The following is a 23,700-nucleotide window of genomic DNA, read 5'->3' on the forward strand; positions in this document are numbered from 1 at the left end:
TGCGCTGAGTCCGTGTATGCAGAGTGCACCTGTAACAAACTCTCCAATCTCTGGTTGCATGTGATCAGGTCTTCTATAGTCTTTTGTAGTCTTCTAAATTCACCATCTAGGCTTAGGGTGAAGTTCTCGTACAAAGGATAAGCACCTAATGGAAATAAAACACAACACACAACAAAAAAGCACATTGGGGTCATGAGTGAAAATGGGGATGTGATGCTATCACCACTTATGGTTGTAGACATGCAGTGAACTGCTGTCACTGCCCCAAACATGCACCAAACATTTATTTTGGCATGCCTTGCTAGGTGTTACAAACAAACTTGTGTCTTTAATATCTGAACTAGGACACTGCACTGGTGGTGCGGCTTGATCACTGCTCCTGGAGGGTACACACTCCAGTGATAAGAACATTGTGCAACCATGTAAACCATTCAGAACAAAGGTCGTGTCATCAAATGGATGGTTTCCAGAGTTGCCTGTGTAGCACTGTCTCTTTTGTGGACTGATGAAAGACACCACAAAATTAACCAAGTAGTAAGATTTTGTATATGTGTGTGGGGAGCTGTGTTAACTAGACCCATGTGGCCTGCGGTGAGAAATATCAGAGACATGTGTCATGTGTTACCCAGCTCGCACTGCCTGCTTTGTCTCATGCAGGCCAGTGTGTGCCACATCACTTCCAAAATTTAGTGTAATGGTAAATCTACATGTGCAAGTTGGCAAATGATAAGCACTGTTTGTTTATGTCAGCTGTGACCGCAGTTTCAATTTGCATGTTTCTGCAGAACAGACACCACATTAATCCTTAGAAAGACCTCATGGTAATCAGTTGTTTGTAGGCTTTATCAGGTTGTAGATTGTAGGTTACATCTCTATGATTGTAATAAAACAATTGCATTCAAACTTGATGTGAAGTCAGTTTTAATTTCATATGTGATTAGTGTACCTCAAACCAAAGCAGTCCTTAAAATGTAGAGAAATGGCGACTGGAGAAAACTATAATGAAACATGAACAGTCTGGACAAACAGAGAATGTAAGTATCATATTATGACAGTACTGTCCTTCAAAACAGTTCTCTGATAAATTTCTGTACATAATGTGTATTGCATCTGTTAAGGTTAGGGATAATACAGTATTTTTGGTGTCCTAGATATTTGGTGAGAATGAAGAAAGTACAAAGTACTTTATTTTATGGATAACATTATTATTCCTTTTTTTGACAATAAATCTGGTGCAGTTGTAGCTAGATGGAGCACTGTTGGCATATGCTACATTTGTAGACTCCAAATTCTTCAATCAGCACAGGTATTATGAAGAGGCTAAGGTGGCTTTAAAATTAATACCACACAAGTATCAGTGATAACAGCATTATTAGAGTTAGGATGTTGCTGAAATATTTCTGTTATTGATGCTTTCAGTACTAGAAAGTATCAACATGGAGAGTCCCACATTTTTTCAGAGAGGTTCAGAAATAGTTGTATGTTTTTGAATGGTTTGAAGTAGAAGGATGAAAGCAGTTTATTAAGTACTAGCTTACCCATGACTTTGCATGATCTCAGGACTCATTGGCAAAAACAAATTTTGAATTAGTTATTTTTTATGTGGAGTGTGTAGCATGTGAAGTTCAAGTTCTAATAATACTGAGTAATGTAAGTTTCATAGTATCTCCATTTATCTTCTATTTTTTTTTAAGTGGACACAACAGTGCTATCACTCAAGCTAGATTGCCAGTTGATTGTTTTGTGTTAAATGTAAGCATTTCTGCATTAAAATATGCACAATAATACTGGAAGTATACACTAAAACAAGGAAAATATGCTCCAGATATGTATGTATATGCACCTGAAATGACTGAACTGCACCTGAAACCAACACAAAATAGAACTGGAGACTTAGGAATATAACAAGTCATTTGACATTTCCAACATTACAGTAATACTAAAACAATTCTGAACTGATTTTGGTTGTGTTTGCTTTATTAAATTACTAAATATTTTTCCAAATCTTTTAGAAAAGTTTTCCTTACATCTGTCAAAATATGTTTCACATTTGGAAAAGTCAGCTCTGTGTCACGACATGTTGTGAAGTAGAACTTCACTGTTGCATCTCATTTGCAAAATAATTATCATAAAATACATCAAGAATCATAGTGTCTTTTCTAGCAAATTTAACAGCAAGCACAAGTGCTGGTTCTGTAATGTATTAAAAATATTACTTACAATATTTCATACAAATTGAGGGAACCACAGTTTACTACAGATATTGCAATGGCTGTAGAACTTTAGCATTTGAGTTTAATTTTTATTTGTAAAGAAGCAAAAACTGGCTAGTTCAGTAGTGGGTTTCCTTATTATGTGATATGTTGACCTGTTTTTACATACAAAACAAGTTGCCAGTGAGAGCTGTCATAGAAATAAATTATATTTATATGCTTTCTTAAATTTTGTTCTGTGATCCTTTATCACTGTTTAACATGAATTATTAGAAGTAGCAATAGCTCTGAGCTACGCTTGGCTTATCAGGTTGTAATAACTTTTACGTGCACCACTACAACCATGCAAAATTAGGCACACAGTTTAATAGATTGTGTCTAATGGTAAATAAAATGGGGTAAAGCCCACTAAATTGTACAAACATAATTTTAAAAATGACTCAGCTAAATGTTAAATGTTTTTGCTTTTTGAGGAGTAAAACATACACTAACTTCATGCTGAGCGAATGTGCAATCTACCTTTCCACTCCTATTATGTCATGACTTATTACCCGTTGATTGCTCATAAGATCTCTATTTTTCATGATCTTTAACTTGGGAAAGCTATGTTCTGCACCAGCTACAAACACTGGCATGCACAAAAATATTCTTAACAAATCGTTACATTTGGGAAAATGTCTACTGAAGTATTTCTAAATCTGTTGGCAGCTTGTGGAAGCATACTGGACAATGTTTCCCATTCATTTATGAGTTCCTGTGAATTTGCATCTCTTGATTGCTTTTTACGGTCTGTCAAAGCATCTGCAAGATTTCTTTGTTGCGAACATCTTAATGTCACAAATAACATTAAACATGTCACAGCAGTTACTCTGCAGCTGAAACCTTTCCTTCACAGACATAACAGTGGTGTATACCACAATATAGAAGAAATTTACCCTTATGCAGCTCTCTTCCCCTGGAATGGGCTCATCCTTACTTTCATAACAAAACTACCTTTTAAAAGTTACAGATGTAGATTCTATTAAGTCAGCAACATTTTCTAAAGCTGCAACCAATTCCTCAGCTCCTTTCTTAGCCTTTTCAAAACTGTTGGCTCTATATTCTTCAGTATCACTTGGTAGTGATTGTATTAATTTTATTGTAGTGTCTAACTGCATACCTTCTTGCTGAATTGCTTTATCGACTCTGCTGACAAGGCAAAGGACACTATTCGATGTCAAAACACACAGGGAAAACTTAAATTTTGTTACTTCTTTAACTAGACTAGGTACTTCACTGAAGCACATTGGATCATTTTTGCAAGTGTTTTTTAACTGTACTAATGCAAGTCCTATTAAACTCAGATCTCACAGCCCAAAAACTTTCTGTATTAGCCTCCCATCTTGTATTAAACAGCAGCTTCAGGTTCAGGTTTATGTGCTTCACACAGAAAATAATGTGAACATTCTTTGAACTGAAACAAAAAAGTAGCACAATTACAGATGATTAACGGCATCTCTAACATCCAAGTTCAAGCTATGAGCACAGCAAGAGAGATAATTAGCTCTTGGATTTTCTTTGATGATACAATCTTGAGTAACACTCTTATTGCCATTCACGCTACTTTCATTGTCTGAAGATTGTCCCTGACAAGGTTATGGAGTACCTGAAGCAGCAATTCTGTGAGACTTTTTTGAGTAGTGTGACTCACTTACAAAAATAAAAAAAATATTCTTCAGTTGTAAATGGTTGGAAAACACTTCTACCACACTTAAAACCAGGTTCCTGGTGTAGCCCTCTCAAGCTCAGGTCTCCTGCGACTACAGTTCTTAGGGTAGCCTTAAACTGGCTATGTTTACAACTGAAGATGTAGTATGGAGAGGAGAAGAGGAGAGCAGAGGAGTAAATGGGACCCAGTCAAGCTCAGAACTAACCTGCCAGTAGGATATCTTGTTACTGGTTTGGAATTCAGAAGTAGTGCTTGCTCATTAATTTTCTTCTCAACAGAAGGACTTAAAAAGACATTTCTAAAACCACTGTATCATTTGTTACTATCTGAAAAAGGTAAGTGGTCTCAGGGTTTGGTGTGCAAGAGTCACACCAGACTACAAGCCCTAGAGTTTTAGGTTTGATTTCTGGTTGATGCTAGGATTGTTTTGGTGTCACATAACACTAATTTCACCTTGGTAATTAAATGTATGTGCAGGGTGAACATTAATGAAACTGATGAACTGCAGGGATGGATTCCTGACTGGAAATGGAGGAAAAAAGGGCCTATGATCATGTGTCCAGAAATGGACACTGTGCATGCAATGACAACAGATCTTCCTGGTACACAATTCAAAGTTGCATCACATCCACATCACAGAAAATGTTCAAATTGGTCTCCAGTGGATGCAATGCAATCTTTCACATGAATGATGGCAGAAATCCTGATTGTGATGGTGTAGTGCAAACACCACTGACAAAATCCTAACCATAGAGGGAAATAAGATTGCTGATGATGCATGTGATATGCATAATAGCGGGTACCATGCAGGATACACAGAATCATATTCTGGCTTACACCATGTTGGTGGGCCATTTGCCTGGGGCTTGTGCTAAGGTTTGTATTAATATCTCTTAGAACCCGGTCCTAAAAATTAGGTGTATGCACAGTCTGCTGCCTTCCTGTACAGTCATCTATCTGAAAAGACCCATAATCACACAAACGGCCCAAAAATGGCTTGAAATGTATGATGTGGTTGGTGTCTGTGAGGGTATTTGTTTTCGTACAGTCATGCTGCCTCTCAAGCATTTCCATCTGCTTGGCAGCGCACAAACATCATCTTAGCTTGTTCCCAACATGAATACCACACCATTCTGCAGCTTTCCGTATGCTACATCAATGCACAGCCTGAAACACACAAGGAACACATGGCATGTGATCAGAGGAACTTTAATTCATTAATGCCATCTACCATGATAACACTAATTCCAAACCCATATTCATAGGATCTTTTTTTTACCAGTTTTTTTTACCAGTTTCCAGTCAGAAATTCATCCCTACAGTTTGTTCTTTTATTAATGTTCACCCTGTATAAACATTAATTTGAAGTATAAAACATTGGTTTGGAGTGAAGAGCATGCCAGCCGTGAGAGTGATGTTTAACAAACTACTGTGGTTTCAAGACTCATGTTTGAGTTGAGCGGTTTGCCTTTGGAGCAAATAAAGAAAATAGTCACGAGATAAAGGAACGAAAAACTAGTAACACAACTGAAAAAGAGTAGCAATACAGTCAAAGCCAATAATAATAATAATAATAATAATAATAATAATAATAATAATAAGAAGAAGAAGAAGAAGAAGAAGAAGAAATAGAAGTCAAATAAATGGCCTTTGTCTGTATTACTTGCAGGATAATGTAATAATTACTGTCCTAACATGGCTCTTCACACTAGGTGCTGCATTGTATTCTGAGTGGTAGAATATTTATCATTGCATCACAAACATCAAGACATGCTATGTTAACTTGTGACCAACTTATTGTTTCCTGGTCAATAATTTTCCTCTGTATTTCACAGAATTTGTTTACCCATGACCCAACCAGTGTGAACACAGGCCAGTGACAAAATATTTTTTGATTAAATTTTTGTAAGCAATCTCAGTGTTTTGGGCACCAAATCCATACCTGACACCAATTTTTCTGTTACATACAGTTTTTTTTTCTCTTCACAATGTCACTTCATTTCAGACTAGAAAATTAGCAGATCATTTTTGGAATTAAAGGTAATTTTGAAGCCTGTACAGAGGCTTGATTACACATATATTGTGTATTCATTGTCTTATATTCCCTTTCTCTCAGCTCTTTAAATCATCTTATAAAGTATTTTCTTTTATGAACTGAACTGTTTTTTATGCCTCCCTGTTATGTTACCAACAGTAATCTCACATCAAATAAGTATTTCTGTAGCCCTGGTATCACCTTTCCATCTCTGACATCTTGATGAAAGTATACATCTTGTTCCTTGCTGCCAGTACCCAAATTTTTGGGAAAAAATCAAGGTGACTCCTCGAAAATTGAATCTTAAGTGTCATCAGACAACACAATTTCTTTAACTTTTCCCATACGTTGGCTGCAACAGAAACATAATGGCAGTCCTTTATGATGATATGCAAAGTCTTCTTCTCACTCGCTGCCATTTTTGATTCAGAGTTGGATTCCATTGTTTTTATTTATTATTATTATTATTATTATTATTATTATTTGAATTTCAAGTCCTTTCGTATCACTTATAGACAAGGAAACTTCCAGAAGAGGAATTTAAAACATTCTTCATATATGAGAAACACTCTCAAAAACTGGTTCCTCAGACCCAGCTTTACATGTACATGTGGCAACATAATTTTAGTTCAGAATCAAAAAGTTCTTGTGAAAAACATTCCAGTTTATTGTGAACCACTGTTCATTTCTTGTCATACATTGTATTCGCCTAGGAAACAGAGTTCATTAAAATAGTATAGGATATACACTGATGATCCAAAACATTATGACTGCCTGCTTAACAGCATGTTGGTCCACCTTTAGTATTCAGTATAGCAGTAATTCTGCCCGGCATGGATTCAACAAGTCCTTGGTAGATTTACAGAGGTATGTGGCATCAGATATCAAAGCGCAGAGCAAGCAGCTCCCAAATATTTTGGACCGGTTGTTCGTGGGTGCAGAGCTGGTGCTTCATAGCATCCCAGATGTTCCATCAGGTTCAGATCAGATCAATTTGTTGTGATATCAACCTCATGCTCATCAAACTACTTTAGCATGATTATGGTCTTGTGACATGTACAGTTGGAAGATGTCATTGTCGTCAGGGAAGACATCACACATTACACATTGCAAGTGGTCTTCAATATGTTCACACTGTTCACAACTCTTTTGGTGCTTTAGATTTCAACCACAGGTTACATGGAAGTCCATATGAATGTCCCTCATAGCCTAATACTCCGTCCACTGGTCTGGGTCCATGGTGCAGTGCATGTTTCTGGCAGCCATTTTCCTGGATGACAGCACATCTGAACACAACCAGTGACTGGTGTAACAACAAATATGAGTCATCTGACCAGGCAACATTTTCATTGATCCACAGTCCAATTTCAATGATACTGTGCTCACTGTAATGTAATTGTTAATTTCAACATGGGCACACAGGGATCATCTGCTGTTGTGCCATATGTTCAACAATGTGCATGGACAGTGTGCTCTGAAGTAGTTGTGCCTGCACTAGTATTATACTCTGTTGTCACATATGTTACAGATCACTGTCTATTCTGATTTACATAGTGGGCAAGCCTCTAACATTTAAGTTCTATGATGAGTCATGAACATCCAAAACCTTGTCATTTACTCACAGTTTAGCTTTCCTTCAGCCACTTTCCTTAGGTGCTTGCAACTAACATGTTAACAGCCAATCAGCTTTGTTGTTTCCGAGATGCTTGTTTCCTTTTGTTGCAGCATAATTTTCTTCTTGTCAAAGTCACTTATATCAGTGGACTTCCCCATTTGTGGCCTGTATTTTCATTAGAATGAATTCTCATTCATCTCTGCTCTACTTATATTTTTTTCCTTACCGCGTAATTTGCCTGCAATGCCATCAGGCACCATTCATCTCATGGTGGGCACTTGTCACATTTTGGCTTTTTACTGTATACCATATTTACTTGAATATACGCTGCACCCAAAAAATGAGACTCGAAATTCAAGAAAAACTAAGTATACAAATCTAAGCCACACCCAAAAAGTGAGACTCAAATTCAAGGAGGAAAAAAGTTTTAGGCCACACTTCAAAACTGCAATGAAGATGCTTCATGCTAACATGAGATACAAACTAGACAGACTGGATTAAGATACAGCTACAGCAGTTTGGTTCAAATCATAAGCTTAACAGTGGAGCTTAGGAAAGGGGTTTGTAGATTAATGTCCTCTTTCAAAAACCACGTAACTTGTCTGCATATAATTTATAGTCACAGAAGTCACTTGCTGTGCTTCATTTTTGACTGTTTCACTTTTCACCATAAGAATGTAAACAGAGCATGATATGCATATTCTTCCATGTTTGCCATTGTCCCACTCCAGTTTCTTAGATGAACAGGATTTTAATGAGGTAACATAACACAGAAGAATACATAGCTTAATGTTTATATCTGTATTATTCTTATGGTGATGAAAGTATGTGATTCACAATTCATAGGAACCATCTCTTGTCACTGGTAGGAAAACATCCAAGCTGTAGCATTGGCCATGTTGACATAAATCATAAATACAGGCTTGCCAAACAGCTTTTCATGGTATATTCTTAGTGAAGGCCACAAAATAAGAATAAAAATAACTTAGTAATTAAAAGCAGATATGATAATGACAAAATTTTATTAGATTCATAAAACAAATTTTATGGAATGATTAAAATATCAATTAGTTAATTCTGAATCACTATCACTCAATCCTTTGTAATTCAATTCTTCAGACAGGGCAACACCCTCAGTACCATCTAGTGAATTTGATATCAAACATTTAAAAATGCCTTTTGCACAATTTGATTTGGCACACACTTCCACACATCATCAATCTAGTTGCACACTTGTGACAAACTTGTGCATTTTACACAACCTGCTCGTACCAGTTATCAGTCATTTTTTGAAAGGCATCCAATTAATTAAATTGTACATCCAATTAAGCTTGTCCTTAAATGGTTTATTCAAGCAGACATAAAGTGGTTGCAGAATTGGCATAATCCTGTCTGGAATCACTGCCAATTACTTTTTACTTTCCGATAATTTTCATTATACTGCAGGTGTTGTATGGCCTGCATACACATCTACCTCCAGGGGAATTGAGTAGACTCATCTTCTAGCCTTTTTAATTTTTACTAACACAGAAGTTTTGGCACCATTATTTATTTTTGGCCTGCAAAGCATGTCTGTGCAGTAAGAACTTCCATTTGATTTTCATCCCAAAAACCAGAAAAAAGTGCATCTCAGAATTGGGTAAATTGAGTATATATAGTCTATAATTAAAATTAGAAAAAAAATGAATTTTTAAATATTGACTGTTAATGGTTAAAAATGTGGAGGGGTACTATTTTTTGGTGCCACATTAAGATTACAATCACTAAAAGCCTCAAGAAGTAATTTTCAACAGTAGCATTTGTAATCTACGACATTTGTATTTTTGTGGCTTCTAAAATGACTGGCATATTTGATAATGAGAAATTCTTCTACGTAATTCCTAACCATTTGAATTTTAATTAATCCTCTTAAGAATTGTCCATGATGGGCAAATGAAAAACTGTTTGAAACAGTAAAGTCGCTTTTGATGTGTTGTATAATGCAATACAATAAAGCAGCTTCAATGACTGATTTTTACAACACGAAGAAATGAAAAACTAAATTTATATATAAATGGTACCACCTGAAGAGATTATTATTTTGTGATAACAGACAAACTGAAATATAGTTTATGAATAAATTGAAAAGAATCACTTAAAATATTTCTTACCAGCTACACCATTATATGTGAAGACAGAAATAGGTGATAAAGTTCCTTCATAGCTGAAACGGTAGAAGTAAATAGGGAATTCTGCTTTAGTTGCCATGGATGAAACTGTACTGTTCATTCCCTCTAGAAAGTACATATCACTTAAAAGCTGTGAAAAGAAAAATAAATTTAGCTTAATATGATTTATAAGTGTTTTAATTACACAAGTAAAAAAACTAATTCTTACTATAGATGCATATACTGTAAAATAATTAAATTTTTTGCCAATACTGAGATCACAATTTCTGTCAAGTTTTAGGACAGCATTAAGAAGTAATCGTAGCATTAAAATGGTGCTACAGATGGCCTCAGATACAGTCTACTATACTAAGTGATTATTCTGAGACAAAGCCATTACCTTTTTCATGTTAAATGTATGTTTATGCACTATCTATTAGCAATAAACATTGTTGTGGTTGACATCAAACATTAAATATTGCTTACATTCAGCTGCTGCTAGAAATGCTGATGATTCTTCATGTTGGGAAGTCATTGTCAATATGTATTCATCAATTGATTATCACACCAAACTTATCAGATGAAATATCCAATGACCACTCTTTTTTTGGGCACAACTCTACTTTCCATACAGAAATTAAATTGAAAATATTTTTTGAAACATCTTTAGCTGACTGCTCTTAAGAGAGCATTGTGCTATATGCCTTAACAAGTTTGTACAGGTGAGTAATGAAATAAAAAATACTGTACTTCCAGGAGTAATCTGTATTTAAAAACAAAAATACTGAGATGAGACAGGTCTACATCTTTTTCAGGCCTCTGAAAACCAGTAGAAAGAACATGGAAGAGAGTATTTCCCATTTCAGCCTTACTGTGTGGATGAAGAAGAATCTAACCTTGTCTCACAATTGGTGGTGGTGGTGGTGGTGGTTGTTAGTGTTTAACGTCCCGTCGACAACGAGGTCATTAGAGACGGAGCGCAAGCTCGGGTTAGGGAAGGATTGGGAAGGAAATCGGCCATGCCCTTTCAAAGGAACCATCCCGGCATTTGCCTGAAACGATTTAGGGAAATCACGGAAAACCTAAATCAGGATGGCTGGAAACGGGATTGAACAGTCATCCTCCCGAATGCGAGCCCAGTGTGCTAACCACTGCCCCACCTCGCTCGGTCACAATTTGTGCAGGTGTGATATATGGAGGGCTGTAGCTTGTTGCTAGATTACTCACTCAATACTGCTTTCAGAAGCTTTGTAAGTAGTCTTTTGCATGTTACTCGATACATTTCAGTGACTGGCAAAGACGATAGAGAAGATGAACATTACTTGCAGAATTTCACTGATGTTCACACTCTTCAGCAGTGCCTCCAGAACTAATGATGACCACCTGTTCCTGAATTGAGAGGAAGGTTAGAACTAGATGCTTCAGAAGTTCTGTGACAAGCCAGTCTACATTCCTTGACTTGTACCATATGTCAGAGCCATATGATCCCCCTAAATGGGTCAGGCATGCACTATCCATCAGAGGCTGTTATCCAGGTTGATGACTGTATCATGAGTGTGCAGAAGTTTATTTATTTTATAAATTTAGGGGACCCTGAAGCACTACTGCTATACCAAAAGAATTGCTTCTCATAAAGGAATGATTAAAATCCTCATGTTCAGCTGCCAAAGCTTTCATAACAAAGCCCCTGTGAATTCTCAATCTTTCCCAGTGATCTATTGACATCTTGAGGTGTCAGGTATTCTGTCAGATATCAGTATCATTCATTTCAACAATGTGACATGTTGTCTTCATTAGGCACTACCTGAGACTTCTGGTTGAGTGGACCTAGTACCTACAGACTTCACTACCCATGGCCAGTTCCTGCAACCCATTTCCAGTAGAAACATCCTTAGAAATCCCCCTCTTCAATCCAGTGTGCGAGGCTGACTGCTGTTATTTTGTCTTCAGTCCCATGCACCTATCCATGTACTGGCATTCTGTTTTTGGTCCAGTGCATTTATAGGCGTTGATTGGTTGGTTTTGGGGTTTGATGGGGGCTAAACATTGAGGTCATCAGTCCCTTGTCCCAAACAGACATACTTGTAAAAGGCGTATACACTAAAAGTGTAACCTCTGCACCCAGAGGGAGGAAACACCAAGGGGTACAGGGCTAAAATGAACACCGCAATAACACAAAATAGAGGACACTTTAAAAGGAACAGAGCGAATAGCTGACTAGGGTAAAACAGACTACAGTGGTTGATGGAGCAGGTAAAAGGTTAACCACTCAACTACAAACTAAGAACCTCCAGCTGGAAAGCGTTGATAGGAGTACCAACACAACTTGTTACCATAAAAGACACTATTTTGGTATCCACGTCACAATTGAAAGTTGCTGGAGTGGGTGTAGCCTGAGAAATCATGCAAGAGTGCCCACACTAGAGTGAGTGATAAAAACCAGCTGCACGGATAAAACATAAAACTGAGTCAGCTATAGAGGCATCGTCACCTAGAATTAAAGGAAGTGCAGCTGGTAAATTAAAGGACTGCCGCAAGAGGGCTAAAAGGGGGAAGTCCATCATCAGTAGATGGACCACTGTCAGCCCTCCATCACTGACACTTTGGCGGGTCCTCACGGTGAAGGAGATAGCTGTGGGTCAACCGCATATGTCCAATTCAGAGGCAGCAGAGAACAACTGAGTCCCTAAGCAGGCTCTGTACCATACAACGTTCCACCATCACACCTTACGGTGGTTATTGAAGCACGCTCAGAGCTTACGTATTGAGGACTGGTGGCACTTCCCAGTCCCCAGTCAGGGACCCCGGGGTCGCCAAGCCTGTACCCAGCAACTAAATGCTGAGGCCCTTGAGGGTATTTCTAAGTGTTCCCACTGTGATCCACTCCCAATAGAAACATCATGTGACATTCCATCTTAGGTCTGCTGTGCCTGGTACTCAGCCTGGGATTCATTCCCACATGCCACACGGGTTTGCCACCTGGTCTGAGGTGCCGTGCCATGCCATGGATTGAACAGCTCCCCGCGTCGGAGGTTCGGTCCTCTCTCAGGCAGGGGTGTGTGAGTTGTCCTTAGTTTAATTAGATTAACTAGTGTGTAAGCCTAGGGACTGATGACTTCAGCACTTTGGTCCCATATGAACATAACACACATTTAAAAAAAATTCATTCCCACGTACACACTTTCAGTTATTCTTTCTGTGAATTCTACTTTGCCCCTGTTATTTTTCAGCAACTCTAGTGCAGTATCCCAGTCTTTACTGAGTTAGCACCCAGTGACATCATTCGCGAGGTTTTCCATCACCTTTATCTCTACAGACACACTTATAATACTGCCCCACTATCTGGATGTCTGCATCAGAACCCTTGTTTCATCATAGTTCAAGGAATGATTGAGTTCCAGACACAGCTCAGTAATGGTTGATCACATTTTTTAACATGGTCTTATGTTAGGGATAGGCTCAATGAGTGTCTGGAACATCTTAACTCATGGCACCCAAATACTAAGATCACCATGGACCTGGAAAAGCATAGCTAGTTGCTGCTTCTAGGTGTACTTGTCAAATGGACAGCAGATAGGTTGTTTGGCCAGAGTGCATATCGCAAATTTACACACACTGATTTATCTACATCTACATCTACATCCGTACTCCGCAAGCCACCTGACGGTGTGTGGCGGGTGTTATACCAACAAGTCAGCAGCTGTCACTACCCAGCACAAAAGAATCGGGTTCTGAAGGCACTGGTATACAGGGTACATTGCTTGACAGACCCAGGTAGCATGGCAGCAGAAACAGAGCATCTTTGATCAGAGTTCTGGAAAAATGGATACACATCAAAACAGATTCATAAGACCCTTCAACCAGCAACTCTGACACATGATATAGAAGAAAAACAAGGTGAAGCAAAGGCTGTGGCATACGTGTCCTATGTGCAATCTGTTGCTGCCAAAATTAGCACGATTCTTGAGAAGCCTAACACGAAGTTTGTGTTCTGTCCACCTAACAAAAGAAGAGCACTACTAGGAAGTGAAAGATAACCTGGGGTTACAAAAAAATCAGGAATTTGTAATATACCTTGCCATTGTGGCATGTCATACATCATGCAAAACAAGGACTGTGGAGATAACATGCAAAGAACATCAGAGGCACACCTGTCTAAGACAGGCAATGAAATCCTCCATTGCTGAGCACTGTCTGACACTGAATCATTCCATGAACTATGATGAAATGAGTGTTCTGGTACAGCCTCTCAGATACAGGGCCAGCATTATAAGAAATTCTGTAGAGATAAAGGTGATGGAAAACCACAGGACACTGCATATAACAGTAGGATATTTGTGATTTCTCTTGAACAGATGCCAGACAGAATATGTTATCAAGGTAATTAGGATGGTCATGACTTCTCGTAGGTATGTGTTAGCTATCTATGTGCCAAACAGGAATGTATAATATACGATGACGTGGATGCACATGCTACATAGTGAAGTACAGCTACTCAATAACTCAATTCAGTCAAGTCGACTGACGAAAGAAATTAAAGAATAGCATGCAAGCTGACTGGTGGCAAAACGGGTAGCCCCACAAGGGGGGATCTCACGCTCCATGCTATTTAGCTATTGGTTGGAAACAGATACATTATTTGCAACAAATTTCATTAAGGAATAAATGTACTGAGAAGCAGTGGTTAGAATGCAAAGTTCCTTGGACAGGTTTATACATGATGTTCTTGAATTTACACCACAAATGATTCTTATCACATACTTTTGCATGCTGAAAACGTTTGATCGGTTTGATGAGTTGCCCCAGAATATGATCCCATATGACATAATAGAATCTACATCTGACATCATTCTGACTGCAAATACAGTCTTGTTTAGGCACTTAAGCAATTCTGTGGTATGACCTTCCCAACTGAATTTATTATCGAGTTGTAATCCCAGAAATTTAACACTGTCACCCTCTTCAATCTGCATGTCTTCATATGTTATACACATGCCAGAAGGAAATCTCTTACAGGTTCTGTACTGCATACAGTGGGTCTTCTCAAAGTTTAATTAAGTGAATTAGCTTTAAACCACTTATTAATGTCAGTGAAAATTTTATTAGCAGCTGTTTCTAAATCTGTACTTGACTTGCTACTTATTGTAATGTGTGTATCATCTGCAAATAAAACAAACTTAGCATCTGACAATGTAACAGATGAGAGGTCATTAATGTACACAAGAAAAAGGCAATGAAATCTTGAGGAACACCACATGTAATTAATTCCCAGTCAGATGAAGACTGACTGCTTACTGCACAAGTATTTTGCAACACCCTTTGTTTCCTGTTAGTTATATAAGACTCAAACCATTTCACAGCATTGCTGGTGACACCATAAGATTCTAATTTACTTAACAGTGGTTTACAGAGTCAAAGGCTTTCCACAGGTCAGAGAAAATGCCAGTAGCCTCTAATTCACTATCTAATGAATTAAGTACATTCTCACTGTAAATGTAAATAGTGTTCCCTATGTCAGGACCCTTAATAAATCCAAACTGTGACTTGGACAATATATTATATGCAGTCATATGCTTAAGGAGACTGCTTCAACACAACCTTTTCAAGTACTTTTGAGAAAGCCGGCAAAAGTGAAATTGGTCGATAGTTTGATGGTATCTCTTTATCCCCCTTCCTGTTAAGAGGCTTGACTTTAGCATATTTTAGCCAGTCTGCAATGTTCCACTGATAGAACTCAACTTGCATGGGTCTTTGACTAACTTTGTTGGTATGTTATCATACCAAATGGAATACTTAGATTTTAAGGATTTTATGATGGATGCTACTTCTTTAGGAGAAGTGAGTGTCATTTCCATGTTACTGAAGTTATTTTTGAAGTCTGGTCTCAGATACTCCATTGCACTATTCACTGAACCTCATAATCCCAAGCTGTTAGTAACAGAAATGAAGTACTTGTTTAAGAGTTGCAACACTACATGCACTTTTTACCAAAGTTTCATTTCTTTTTAGAGCTATCTGTTCCTATTCCTTTTTGGCCCCACCTGTCTGTCTTCACTGTATCCCACAAAGTTTTTGTTTTGTTGCCTAATGTAATTATCTTTCCCTAATAATAAAGCTGCTTTGATTTCTGGATTACCTGCTTCAATATTTTGCTGTATTCATTGCAATGCATTCAATTCTAACATCAGAGCTGTTCCTAGATAGTAGATACAGTCTCCTTTTTGTCCAACATGAAATCTTTATTCCTTGTGTAATCCACAATTTATTTTCTGACTTCTGACCTTTAGGGTAAAAAATTTTCAAAAGTGCAGTTAATTTTATTTATGAATGCTTTGTATTTTCTATTTGAAATAAAAGTATTGTAAACATCTATCCAGTTCATGTCTTTGAGCAATTTCCTGAATTTCTCCGTCTCTTGATTTCCTTATAATTATCATGTTGGCTTTTCAAGGAGCAGGGACTGTTCCTTGTTGTAAGGCGTCATTTAGCATGCCTATTAAAAAGGGAGTGATCTATGTGACAGTTTTTTTTAAAGTTTCTGAAAGTATTCCATCCCGGCTGGCTGTCTATCCCTAGTGCTACACCTTCATGGGTGAAAGGGATGGTAACACTGCCATTTACATAAATATTTTTCATTTGATCACAGAAGTTCATAGGATGTTGTTGGTCATCATCAGAGGAGAGCTCGTTCAGCAGATACTCTGCAGAGCTTCTCCAGCCCTGTGTCGTCATACCATCTCCCCATCTTAATGTTGAAATGTGTGTTGTAGGTTTTAACTCATTCTGTCTGTAGCTTCAATGGTCTCTGCCATGTGTTTTTCTGTAGTGTTTTAACAAAATTGTTCCAGGGGTCTTGTCTTGTCCTGTTTAGTTCTTTTTCTTTTTGTATTTTTGTTTCATGTCATGATGAAGTTGAAGCCTTGGGATTTCTTTGCTATATGGTAGTATCTTCTTTTGTCACTTGAGTCTGACATTTGTCAAAGCTTTCAACCATGGTAATTTAAGTTTCTGTCTGGCTTTTGCTCTTGGAATGGTTACTGATTGCACTGCATTGTCTTTTAAAACATGTTCGGTAGTCTAGGCGGCCTTGGACAGCTTACAGTGAAATATGTTATGTTGTCTTACTTTCTGTATATTATCCAAAATGGAGTGCATGAGATATCTTCTTGGAGGAATGGGATTACACAGATTGAATAAGGCCAACCTACAGTCATAGATACTAAGCCATAATATTCTTTCATTAATTGTGAACTGCAAGAAGCCAACTTCTATGCCATGTGGTCTGCATACCTTCTTGCTGAATGAGGATTCATTCTGTCATTGGCATTGACAGAAGGGTAATCGTATGGTTAATATACAATGCTCAATCAAGTGAAGTGCATGGCTTGATACTTTGCTGATTTGTGAATGATGGCCAGGAAAACCTGACTTCTATGTCATGTGGTCTGCATCCACATCTACATCTATAAACATACTGCGCAAGCTACAGTACCGCAAGTGATGGAGTGTACCATGTACCACTACTCGTTATTTCCTCTTCTGTTCCACTCAAAATGAGGGCAAGGGGAAAATGACTTTCTATATGCTCCATGTGAGCCCTAGTTTCTTGTATCTTATCTCTGTGATCATTAAACAAAATGTATATTGGTAGCAGTAAAATCATTTTGCAGTCAGCTTCAAAGGCTGGTTCTCCAAATTTTCTCAGTAGTGTTCCTCAAAAAGAACATTGCTTTCCCTCCAGGGATTCCCATTTGACTTCCCAAAGCATTTCTGTGACACTTGTGTGTTGTTCAAAACTACCGGTAACATATCTAGCAGCCTGCCTTTGAATTGCTTTGATCCGAGACACTCAAGCAGTATGTATTCTAGAATAGGTTGCATTAGTGCCCTATATGTGATCTCCTTTACAAATTGACCACACTTCCCAAAATTTTCCCAATAAACTGAAATTGATCATTACCCTTCCCTACCACAATCCTCGCACCTCCAAACAGTAAGAGACTTATAACAAATTTTGGCATCTCCAAGAGTAGTACAACTGACTGGTCTTCCTTCTTGTGTGAAGTGTGTATTGAATGACTGGCTAACAATTCATGACAGTTAAGCAGACTGGGCTTCATTGCTGAAATAGACAAGGTGAAATTCTGGAAGAGAAAATCTGGTGCAAATTCTAAAACCATTGGGCAGTTTGTGTTCAGAGGAATTTAGTAAGGTTTGATAAAATTCTTCCTTGAGTCCATTTAAGGATGGTCCAAGGAAGTCTTGAAGAGAATAATTGAAGAAAAGGTCCTCCCTGAGAATGATCATTAGCAACTGCTGGAAGTCATGATACTTTGGATACTGAATGTTCTCAACATCTTAGACCGAACCATATTGTGAAATTTGTAGTGCTGACAGATCATTCTATTCACACAGAAGACAGCTAGAGAATTTGGTGAGATGTCAGGTACTATCCCAAAGTTAGGCAGAAAGACTGAACATTATGAGAGTTAACTAACAATGTAAATGTGCTGTTGAGCATACTGCTTGAAAGAAATATTACATAATTTTTTCATTGAGGCAGGTAAACTTTACTCACCCAGTAGAACTGTGGCATAATTGTGGTGTCTTAAGCACAGCATATACCGCCAGGGAGCATAACAGGCAACCTGCTCAGGAGATGGCATATAGCCTAATGACTTCTACACCAAGAAGGTGCAGCAGTGGTGGCACCAGAGAAGTTATATGTGCCAGCACCAGAGCAGAACAAGCAATTCCAAGTCAGCTTGACTTCTACTCATGTACTTCATGATTCACGTCTTGGTTCTAGAGAGTCCGTACCAGCCCGCCTTCAGCGAACATTCTAGTTGGACAAGAACTGTTTACTACCCCAGCATTAGCTTTTGGGATAGTACCGGTAGTTGAACTTCAGGATCTGCTGCCAGAGCTGATTTGTACAAAGTTGGGCATCATCAATAAATGTGCATGTTCTTCTCACTAATCATTATCAGTGTTTTCCTTGTTCTCCTCTCATAGTGTTTCCCTTCGTGCACTATAAATAGCTGAAGGTGTCAATGAGTGAAGTCTCCTTCTGTGATTGTATCAAAAGTACGATACAATGGCTAGCAATGCGGATGGATGAGGTCTGCCCAAGTTATGTACATGAGTAATTTTTGTTTTTGTCCATCCACCATCCTTCCTGCTTGTTATGTATTTTGTGCTATTTCTTTTTATTTGTATAGTACATTTGTGTGCTTTCGAAATGTGGTGCTACAGAAGAATGCTGAAGATTAGATGGGTAGATCACATAACTAATGAGGAGGTATTGAATAGAATTGGGGAGACGAGAAATTTGTGGCACAACTTGGCTAGAAGAAGGGATCGGTTGGTAGGACATGTCCTGAGGCATCAAAGGATCATCAATTTAATATTGCAGGGCAGCGTGGAGGGTAAAATTGTAGAGGGAGACCAAGAGATGAATACACTAAGCAGATTCAGAAGGATGTAGGTTGCAGTAGGTACTGAGAGATGAAGAAGCTTGCACAGGATAGAGTAGCAGGGAGAGCTGCATAAAACCAGCCTCTGGACTGAAGACGACGATGACGACGACAACATTAGTGTGTGGACTTTTGACTCACGCTGAACACTGCCACTTCAAAGTGTGTGTGTTATTGTGTGTGGAGTGTCTAATCCAAATTCCTTACAGGAATGGCTTCTGTGCCACAAGGTGGTTCTCTAATGCATGTTATTCAGTTACAGAGTGAGACAATCCAGCAACTGCTGCAAGCCATGACACAGCTAACAAACAACAACAGCAGACTACAAGCAGCACAGCAGCCTCAGCCATAGTCTCCATCAGCCATCCACCATTCCGCAGTTTCAATAAACGGCACGAGGATTGGTTGAAATACTTAGGTCACTTGATGAATCGTATGGAGGCATATCAATTGCATGGTATGAAGAGGAAAAATTTTTTTTCTTTCTGTAGTGGGGTGGGTATGGAAGATTACAGGCTCCTAGTGAAATTAGTTCTATGTACTGACTTGGCAGAAAATCCTAAGAAATTTTGGTCTTATGTCAAAGCGGTAGGTGGATGAAAACAAAATGTCCAGACACTCTGTGACCAAAATGGTACTGAAACAGAGGATGACAGACTAAAGGCCGAAATACTAACTGTCTTTTTCCAAAGCTGTTTGACAGAGGAAGACTGCACGGTAGTTCCTTCTCTAGATTGTCACACAGATGACAAAATGTTAGATATCAAAATAGACGACAGAGGGATAGAGAAACAATTAAAATCGCTCAAAAAAGGAAAGGCCGCTGGACCTGATGGGATACCAGTTTGATTTTACACAGAATACACAAAGAAACTTGCCCCCTTCTTGAAGCGGTGTACTGTAGGTCTCTAGAAGAGCGTAGCGTTCCAGAGGATTGGAAAAGGGCACAGGTCATCCCTGTTTTCAAGAAGGGACGTCGAACAATTGTGCAGAACTATAGACCTATATCTCTAACGTCGATTAGTTGTAGAATTTTGGAACATGTATTATGTTCGAGCATCATGACTTTTCTGGAGACTAGAAATCTACTCTGTAGGAATCAGCATGGGTTTCGAAAAAGACGGTCGTGTGAAACCCAACTCGCGCTATTCGTCCACAAGACTGAAGAGGGCCATAGACACGGGCTCACAGGTAGATGCCGTGTTTCTTGACTTCTGCAAGGCATTTGATACAGTTCCCCACAGTCGTTAAATGAACAAAATAAGACCAATTGTGTGATTGGATTGAAGAATTCCTAGATAACATAACTCAGCATGTCATTCTCAATGGAGAGAAGTATTCCGAAGTAAGAGTGATTTCAGCGGTGCCGCACGGGAGTGTTGTAGGACTCTTGCTATTCACAATATACATAAATGACCTTGTCAATGACATTGGAAGTTCACTGAGGCTTTTTGCGGAAGATGTTGTGGTGTATTGAGAGGTAGCAACAATGGAAAATTGTACTGAAATGCAGGAGGATCTGCAGCGCATTGAGGCATGGTGCAGGGAATGGCAACAGAATCTCAATGTAGACAAGTGTAATGTGCTGCGAATACATAGAAAGATAGATCCCTTATCATTTAGCTACAAAATAGCAGGTCAGCAACTGGAAGCAGTTAATTCCATAAATTATCTGGGAGAATGCATTAGGAGTGATTTAAAATGGAATGATCATATAAAGTTGATCTTCGGTAAAGCAGATGCCAGACTGAGATTCATTGGAAGAATCCTAAGGAAATGCAATCCGAAAACAAAGGAAGTAGGTTACAGTACGCTTGTTCGCCCAATGTTTTAATACTGCTCAGCAGTGTGGGATCCGTACCAGATAGGGTTGATAGAAGAGAGAGCAGCGTGCTTCGTTACAGGATCATCTAGTAATCGTGAAAGCGTTATGGAGATGATAGATAAACTCCAGTGGAAGACTCTGCAGGAGAGACACTCAGTAGCTCGGTACAGGCTTTTATTAAAGTTTCGAGAACATACCTTCACCGAAGAGTCAAGCAATATATTGCTCCCTCCTACGTATATCTCGCAAAGAGACCACAAGGATAAAATGAGAGATTAGAGCCCACACAGAAGCATACCAACAATCCTCCTTTCCACATACAATACGAGACTGGAATAGAAGGGAGAACCGATAGAGGTACTCAGGGTACCCTCCGCCATACACCATCAGGTGGCTTTCTGAGTATGGATGTAGATGTAGATTATTTCCTGACACATAACCACACCAGTTAGAGTTTGAGACTTTGGTTAGCAAGTTAACCACTTACTTTGATGAACAAACACTCATGGTTGCTGCAAGGTTCAAGTTTTTCCACCTTTAGTGGGCAGCAAGTCAAAATCAAACAGCAGATCACTGAATTACAAGGTTTATATAGGCATTACAAATTTTTGTGTCATTGTGGACAGTCATATAGTGATGTCATGCTGCTTGAAACAGAACTCAAAATATTTGTGACAACAGAATTCATGCTCCTATTTTGAAACAACCTGATTCTTCCTTAAGTACAGTGTTACAGTTAATAGAGGCTCAGGACGTTTATGATAGAAGTGTGAGATGCAAATCTCAGATATTAAGGAATTACATTGTGACAATGTTAGTAGTGCTATAGAAGGTAAACAGTCCCATGCCCACCCCGCCTGTGACACAGCATGTGATGTCACATACAGAGACAAACAATACCATGCCACAACAACAGAATGATGGTAGATAGAAAAAACATAACACAGTATTGCCCAAAATGCTTTAATCACCATAAGCATGTCCAGAGCCCAAGTCACAATGCTATTTGTTATTTTTGCAACAGAAAATGCCATATTCAGTCAGTGCACATGAAAAAGTTGCATAAACAGCAAATTCAAAAGCAACATGCCAGTAAATGAGTTCAAATGTATTAATGCTGTTATGGCACAGCAGCTATGGAACAGTGTGACCCAGTGGCTGTAGTAAATGTTGTGAAAGGTCACCAAGTACAAAAATTAGGAAGCATCAGTCAGGTTATTTTCACACGCCAAACAAGTCACACTAACTCAAACACAGGTCCACGACTAAATCTTTACCACTTCACCTACTGTGCATTCTAGTAGCCTACAGTAACAAGCAGGAAGTGATAGTTCTCTCTCATATGTGGAACATCAGGGTTGCCAGAGGTTCTCAAAATCAGGGAATTTCAAGCACATCACATCACATCAGGGAAATTTGAAAAGAAAACACTGGAAAAATCTTGTTTTTGTCTCAGTAGATGAAATAATTTGTTTACTGTAGTGTCATGCATTGTCACTGACTGGGTGCAGCTGAGTACATGTGCTGCTTCCCTATTCCCTCATTATTACTGCTTCTCCCCTTCCTAACATTCCCCTCAGCTTGCAGTCAGTACTGCCATCACCTCTTGTTGCTAGCTTAGGAGCTGCCGATTAGAGTCATGAGGCGTGGTTTGTTTGTATCTGATTCTCAGAGACTGCAGACACAGTGGCCGTAGACAGTGGACATGAGTGCACGAGTTGTATATGAGAGATTGGATGTATGTGTCTGTGCTCTCATTTTCTGGCAAAAGCTGCGGCTGAAAATTTAGTTGTGAGAGGATAATTGTCTTTTCTATGTGCCTATCTGTGGCTCAGCAATCATCTTCACAGTGAGTTGCTACCTATCCTCATTTTTATTGATTCTCAGAGTATTTGAACAAGTTATCTGTTGCATGGATTGATCACTGCTGTCTCATTTCATCAACATGCTGTCCGTGGCTCATGAATAACTGGTCATGCAAGTGGATTTCCGTGATGGGCCAAAATTGCAGGATGTTTCTAGAGGTATCTAATGAATCAGGCCTGCTGATCTGAAGCTGTTTGGTTCACACTAATGTGCAGGCCCTGCCCATTGGATTTAGTCTCAATGATCTGTCTGCAGGCCAGGTCTGTTTGTGTGTGGCATAATACAGCAGATTTTTGAAGTTTATCCATGGACCCTGGACTGCATTGCTCCTCAGTAGGCCAGAGGCCATGGGTCATTTATTTTAGGAACTGCGACTTTTTCACCATAAGTACATTGTACAGTGTGGCATTTTATAGACATTTTATTTGTTCTAGTATTTTTTGGCACTTCAAAAGTAGTTTATATGTTAGACAGTATGGATGATAAGAAGAAGAAAATTGTATCAGTTGCTAGCAGTTTGTACACTACATACCCATATTTCTTGAAAGAAGAATCTCACACTATAATAATAGATATAACACATTGGGTAATAACCAACAATAACGAACTTAGTAGAACCATCATTTTATTGTCAGTCACCTACAGTGTTAGTTTACACAATTCTTCCCCTCTTTATACATTTCTTTCAGGAGACTTACTTTTTTCTGCAGTTATTTCTGAATTTAGTGAAAGTATTTTACATCTGGAATGAGATTTTCACTCTGCAGTGGAGTGTGCGCTGATATGAAACTTCCTGACAGATTAAAACTGTGTGC

General features: G+C 38.6%; 1 protein-coding gene across 2 annotated transcripts in view; it reads right to left on the bottom strand.

Annotated features, from left to right (window-relative positions):
* Positions 1-23,700, bottom strand: part of LOC126334679 (esterase FE4-like) — a 148,800-nt gene that overhangs the window by 10,871 nt on the left and 114,229 nt on the right. For both annotated transcript variants that reach the window (XM_049997155.1, XM_049997154.1), the window contains one exon: positions 9,722-9,869. In XM_049997155.1, the coding sequence (XP_049853112.1) occupies positions 9,722-9,869 (148 nt within the window). The remainder of the gene's footprint in view (positions 1-9,721; positions 9,870-23,700) is intronic.

The sequence above is a fragment of the Schistocerca gregaria genome, chromosome 2, assembly GCF_023897955.1.
Source record: "Schistocerca gregaria isolate iqSchGreg1 chromosome 2, iqSchGreg1.2, whole genome shotgun sequence".
Classification (NCBI taxonomy): domain Eukaryota; kingdom Metazoa; phylum Arthropoda; class Insecta; order Orthoptera; family Acrididae; genus Schistocerca; species Schistocerca gregaria.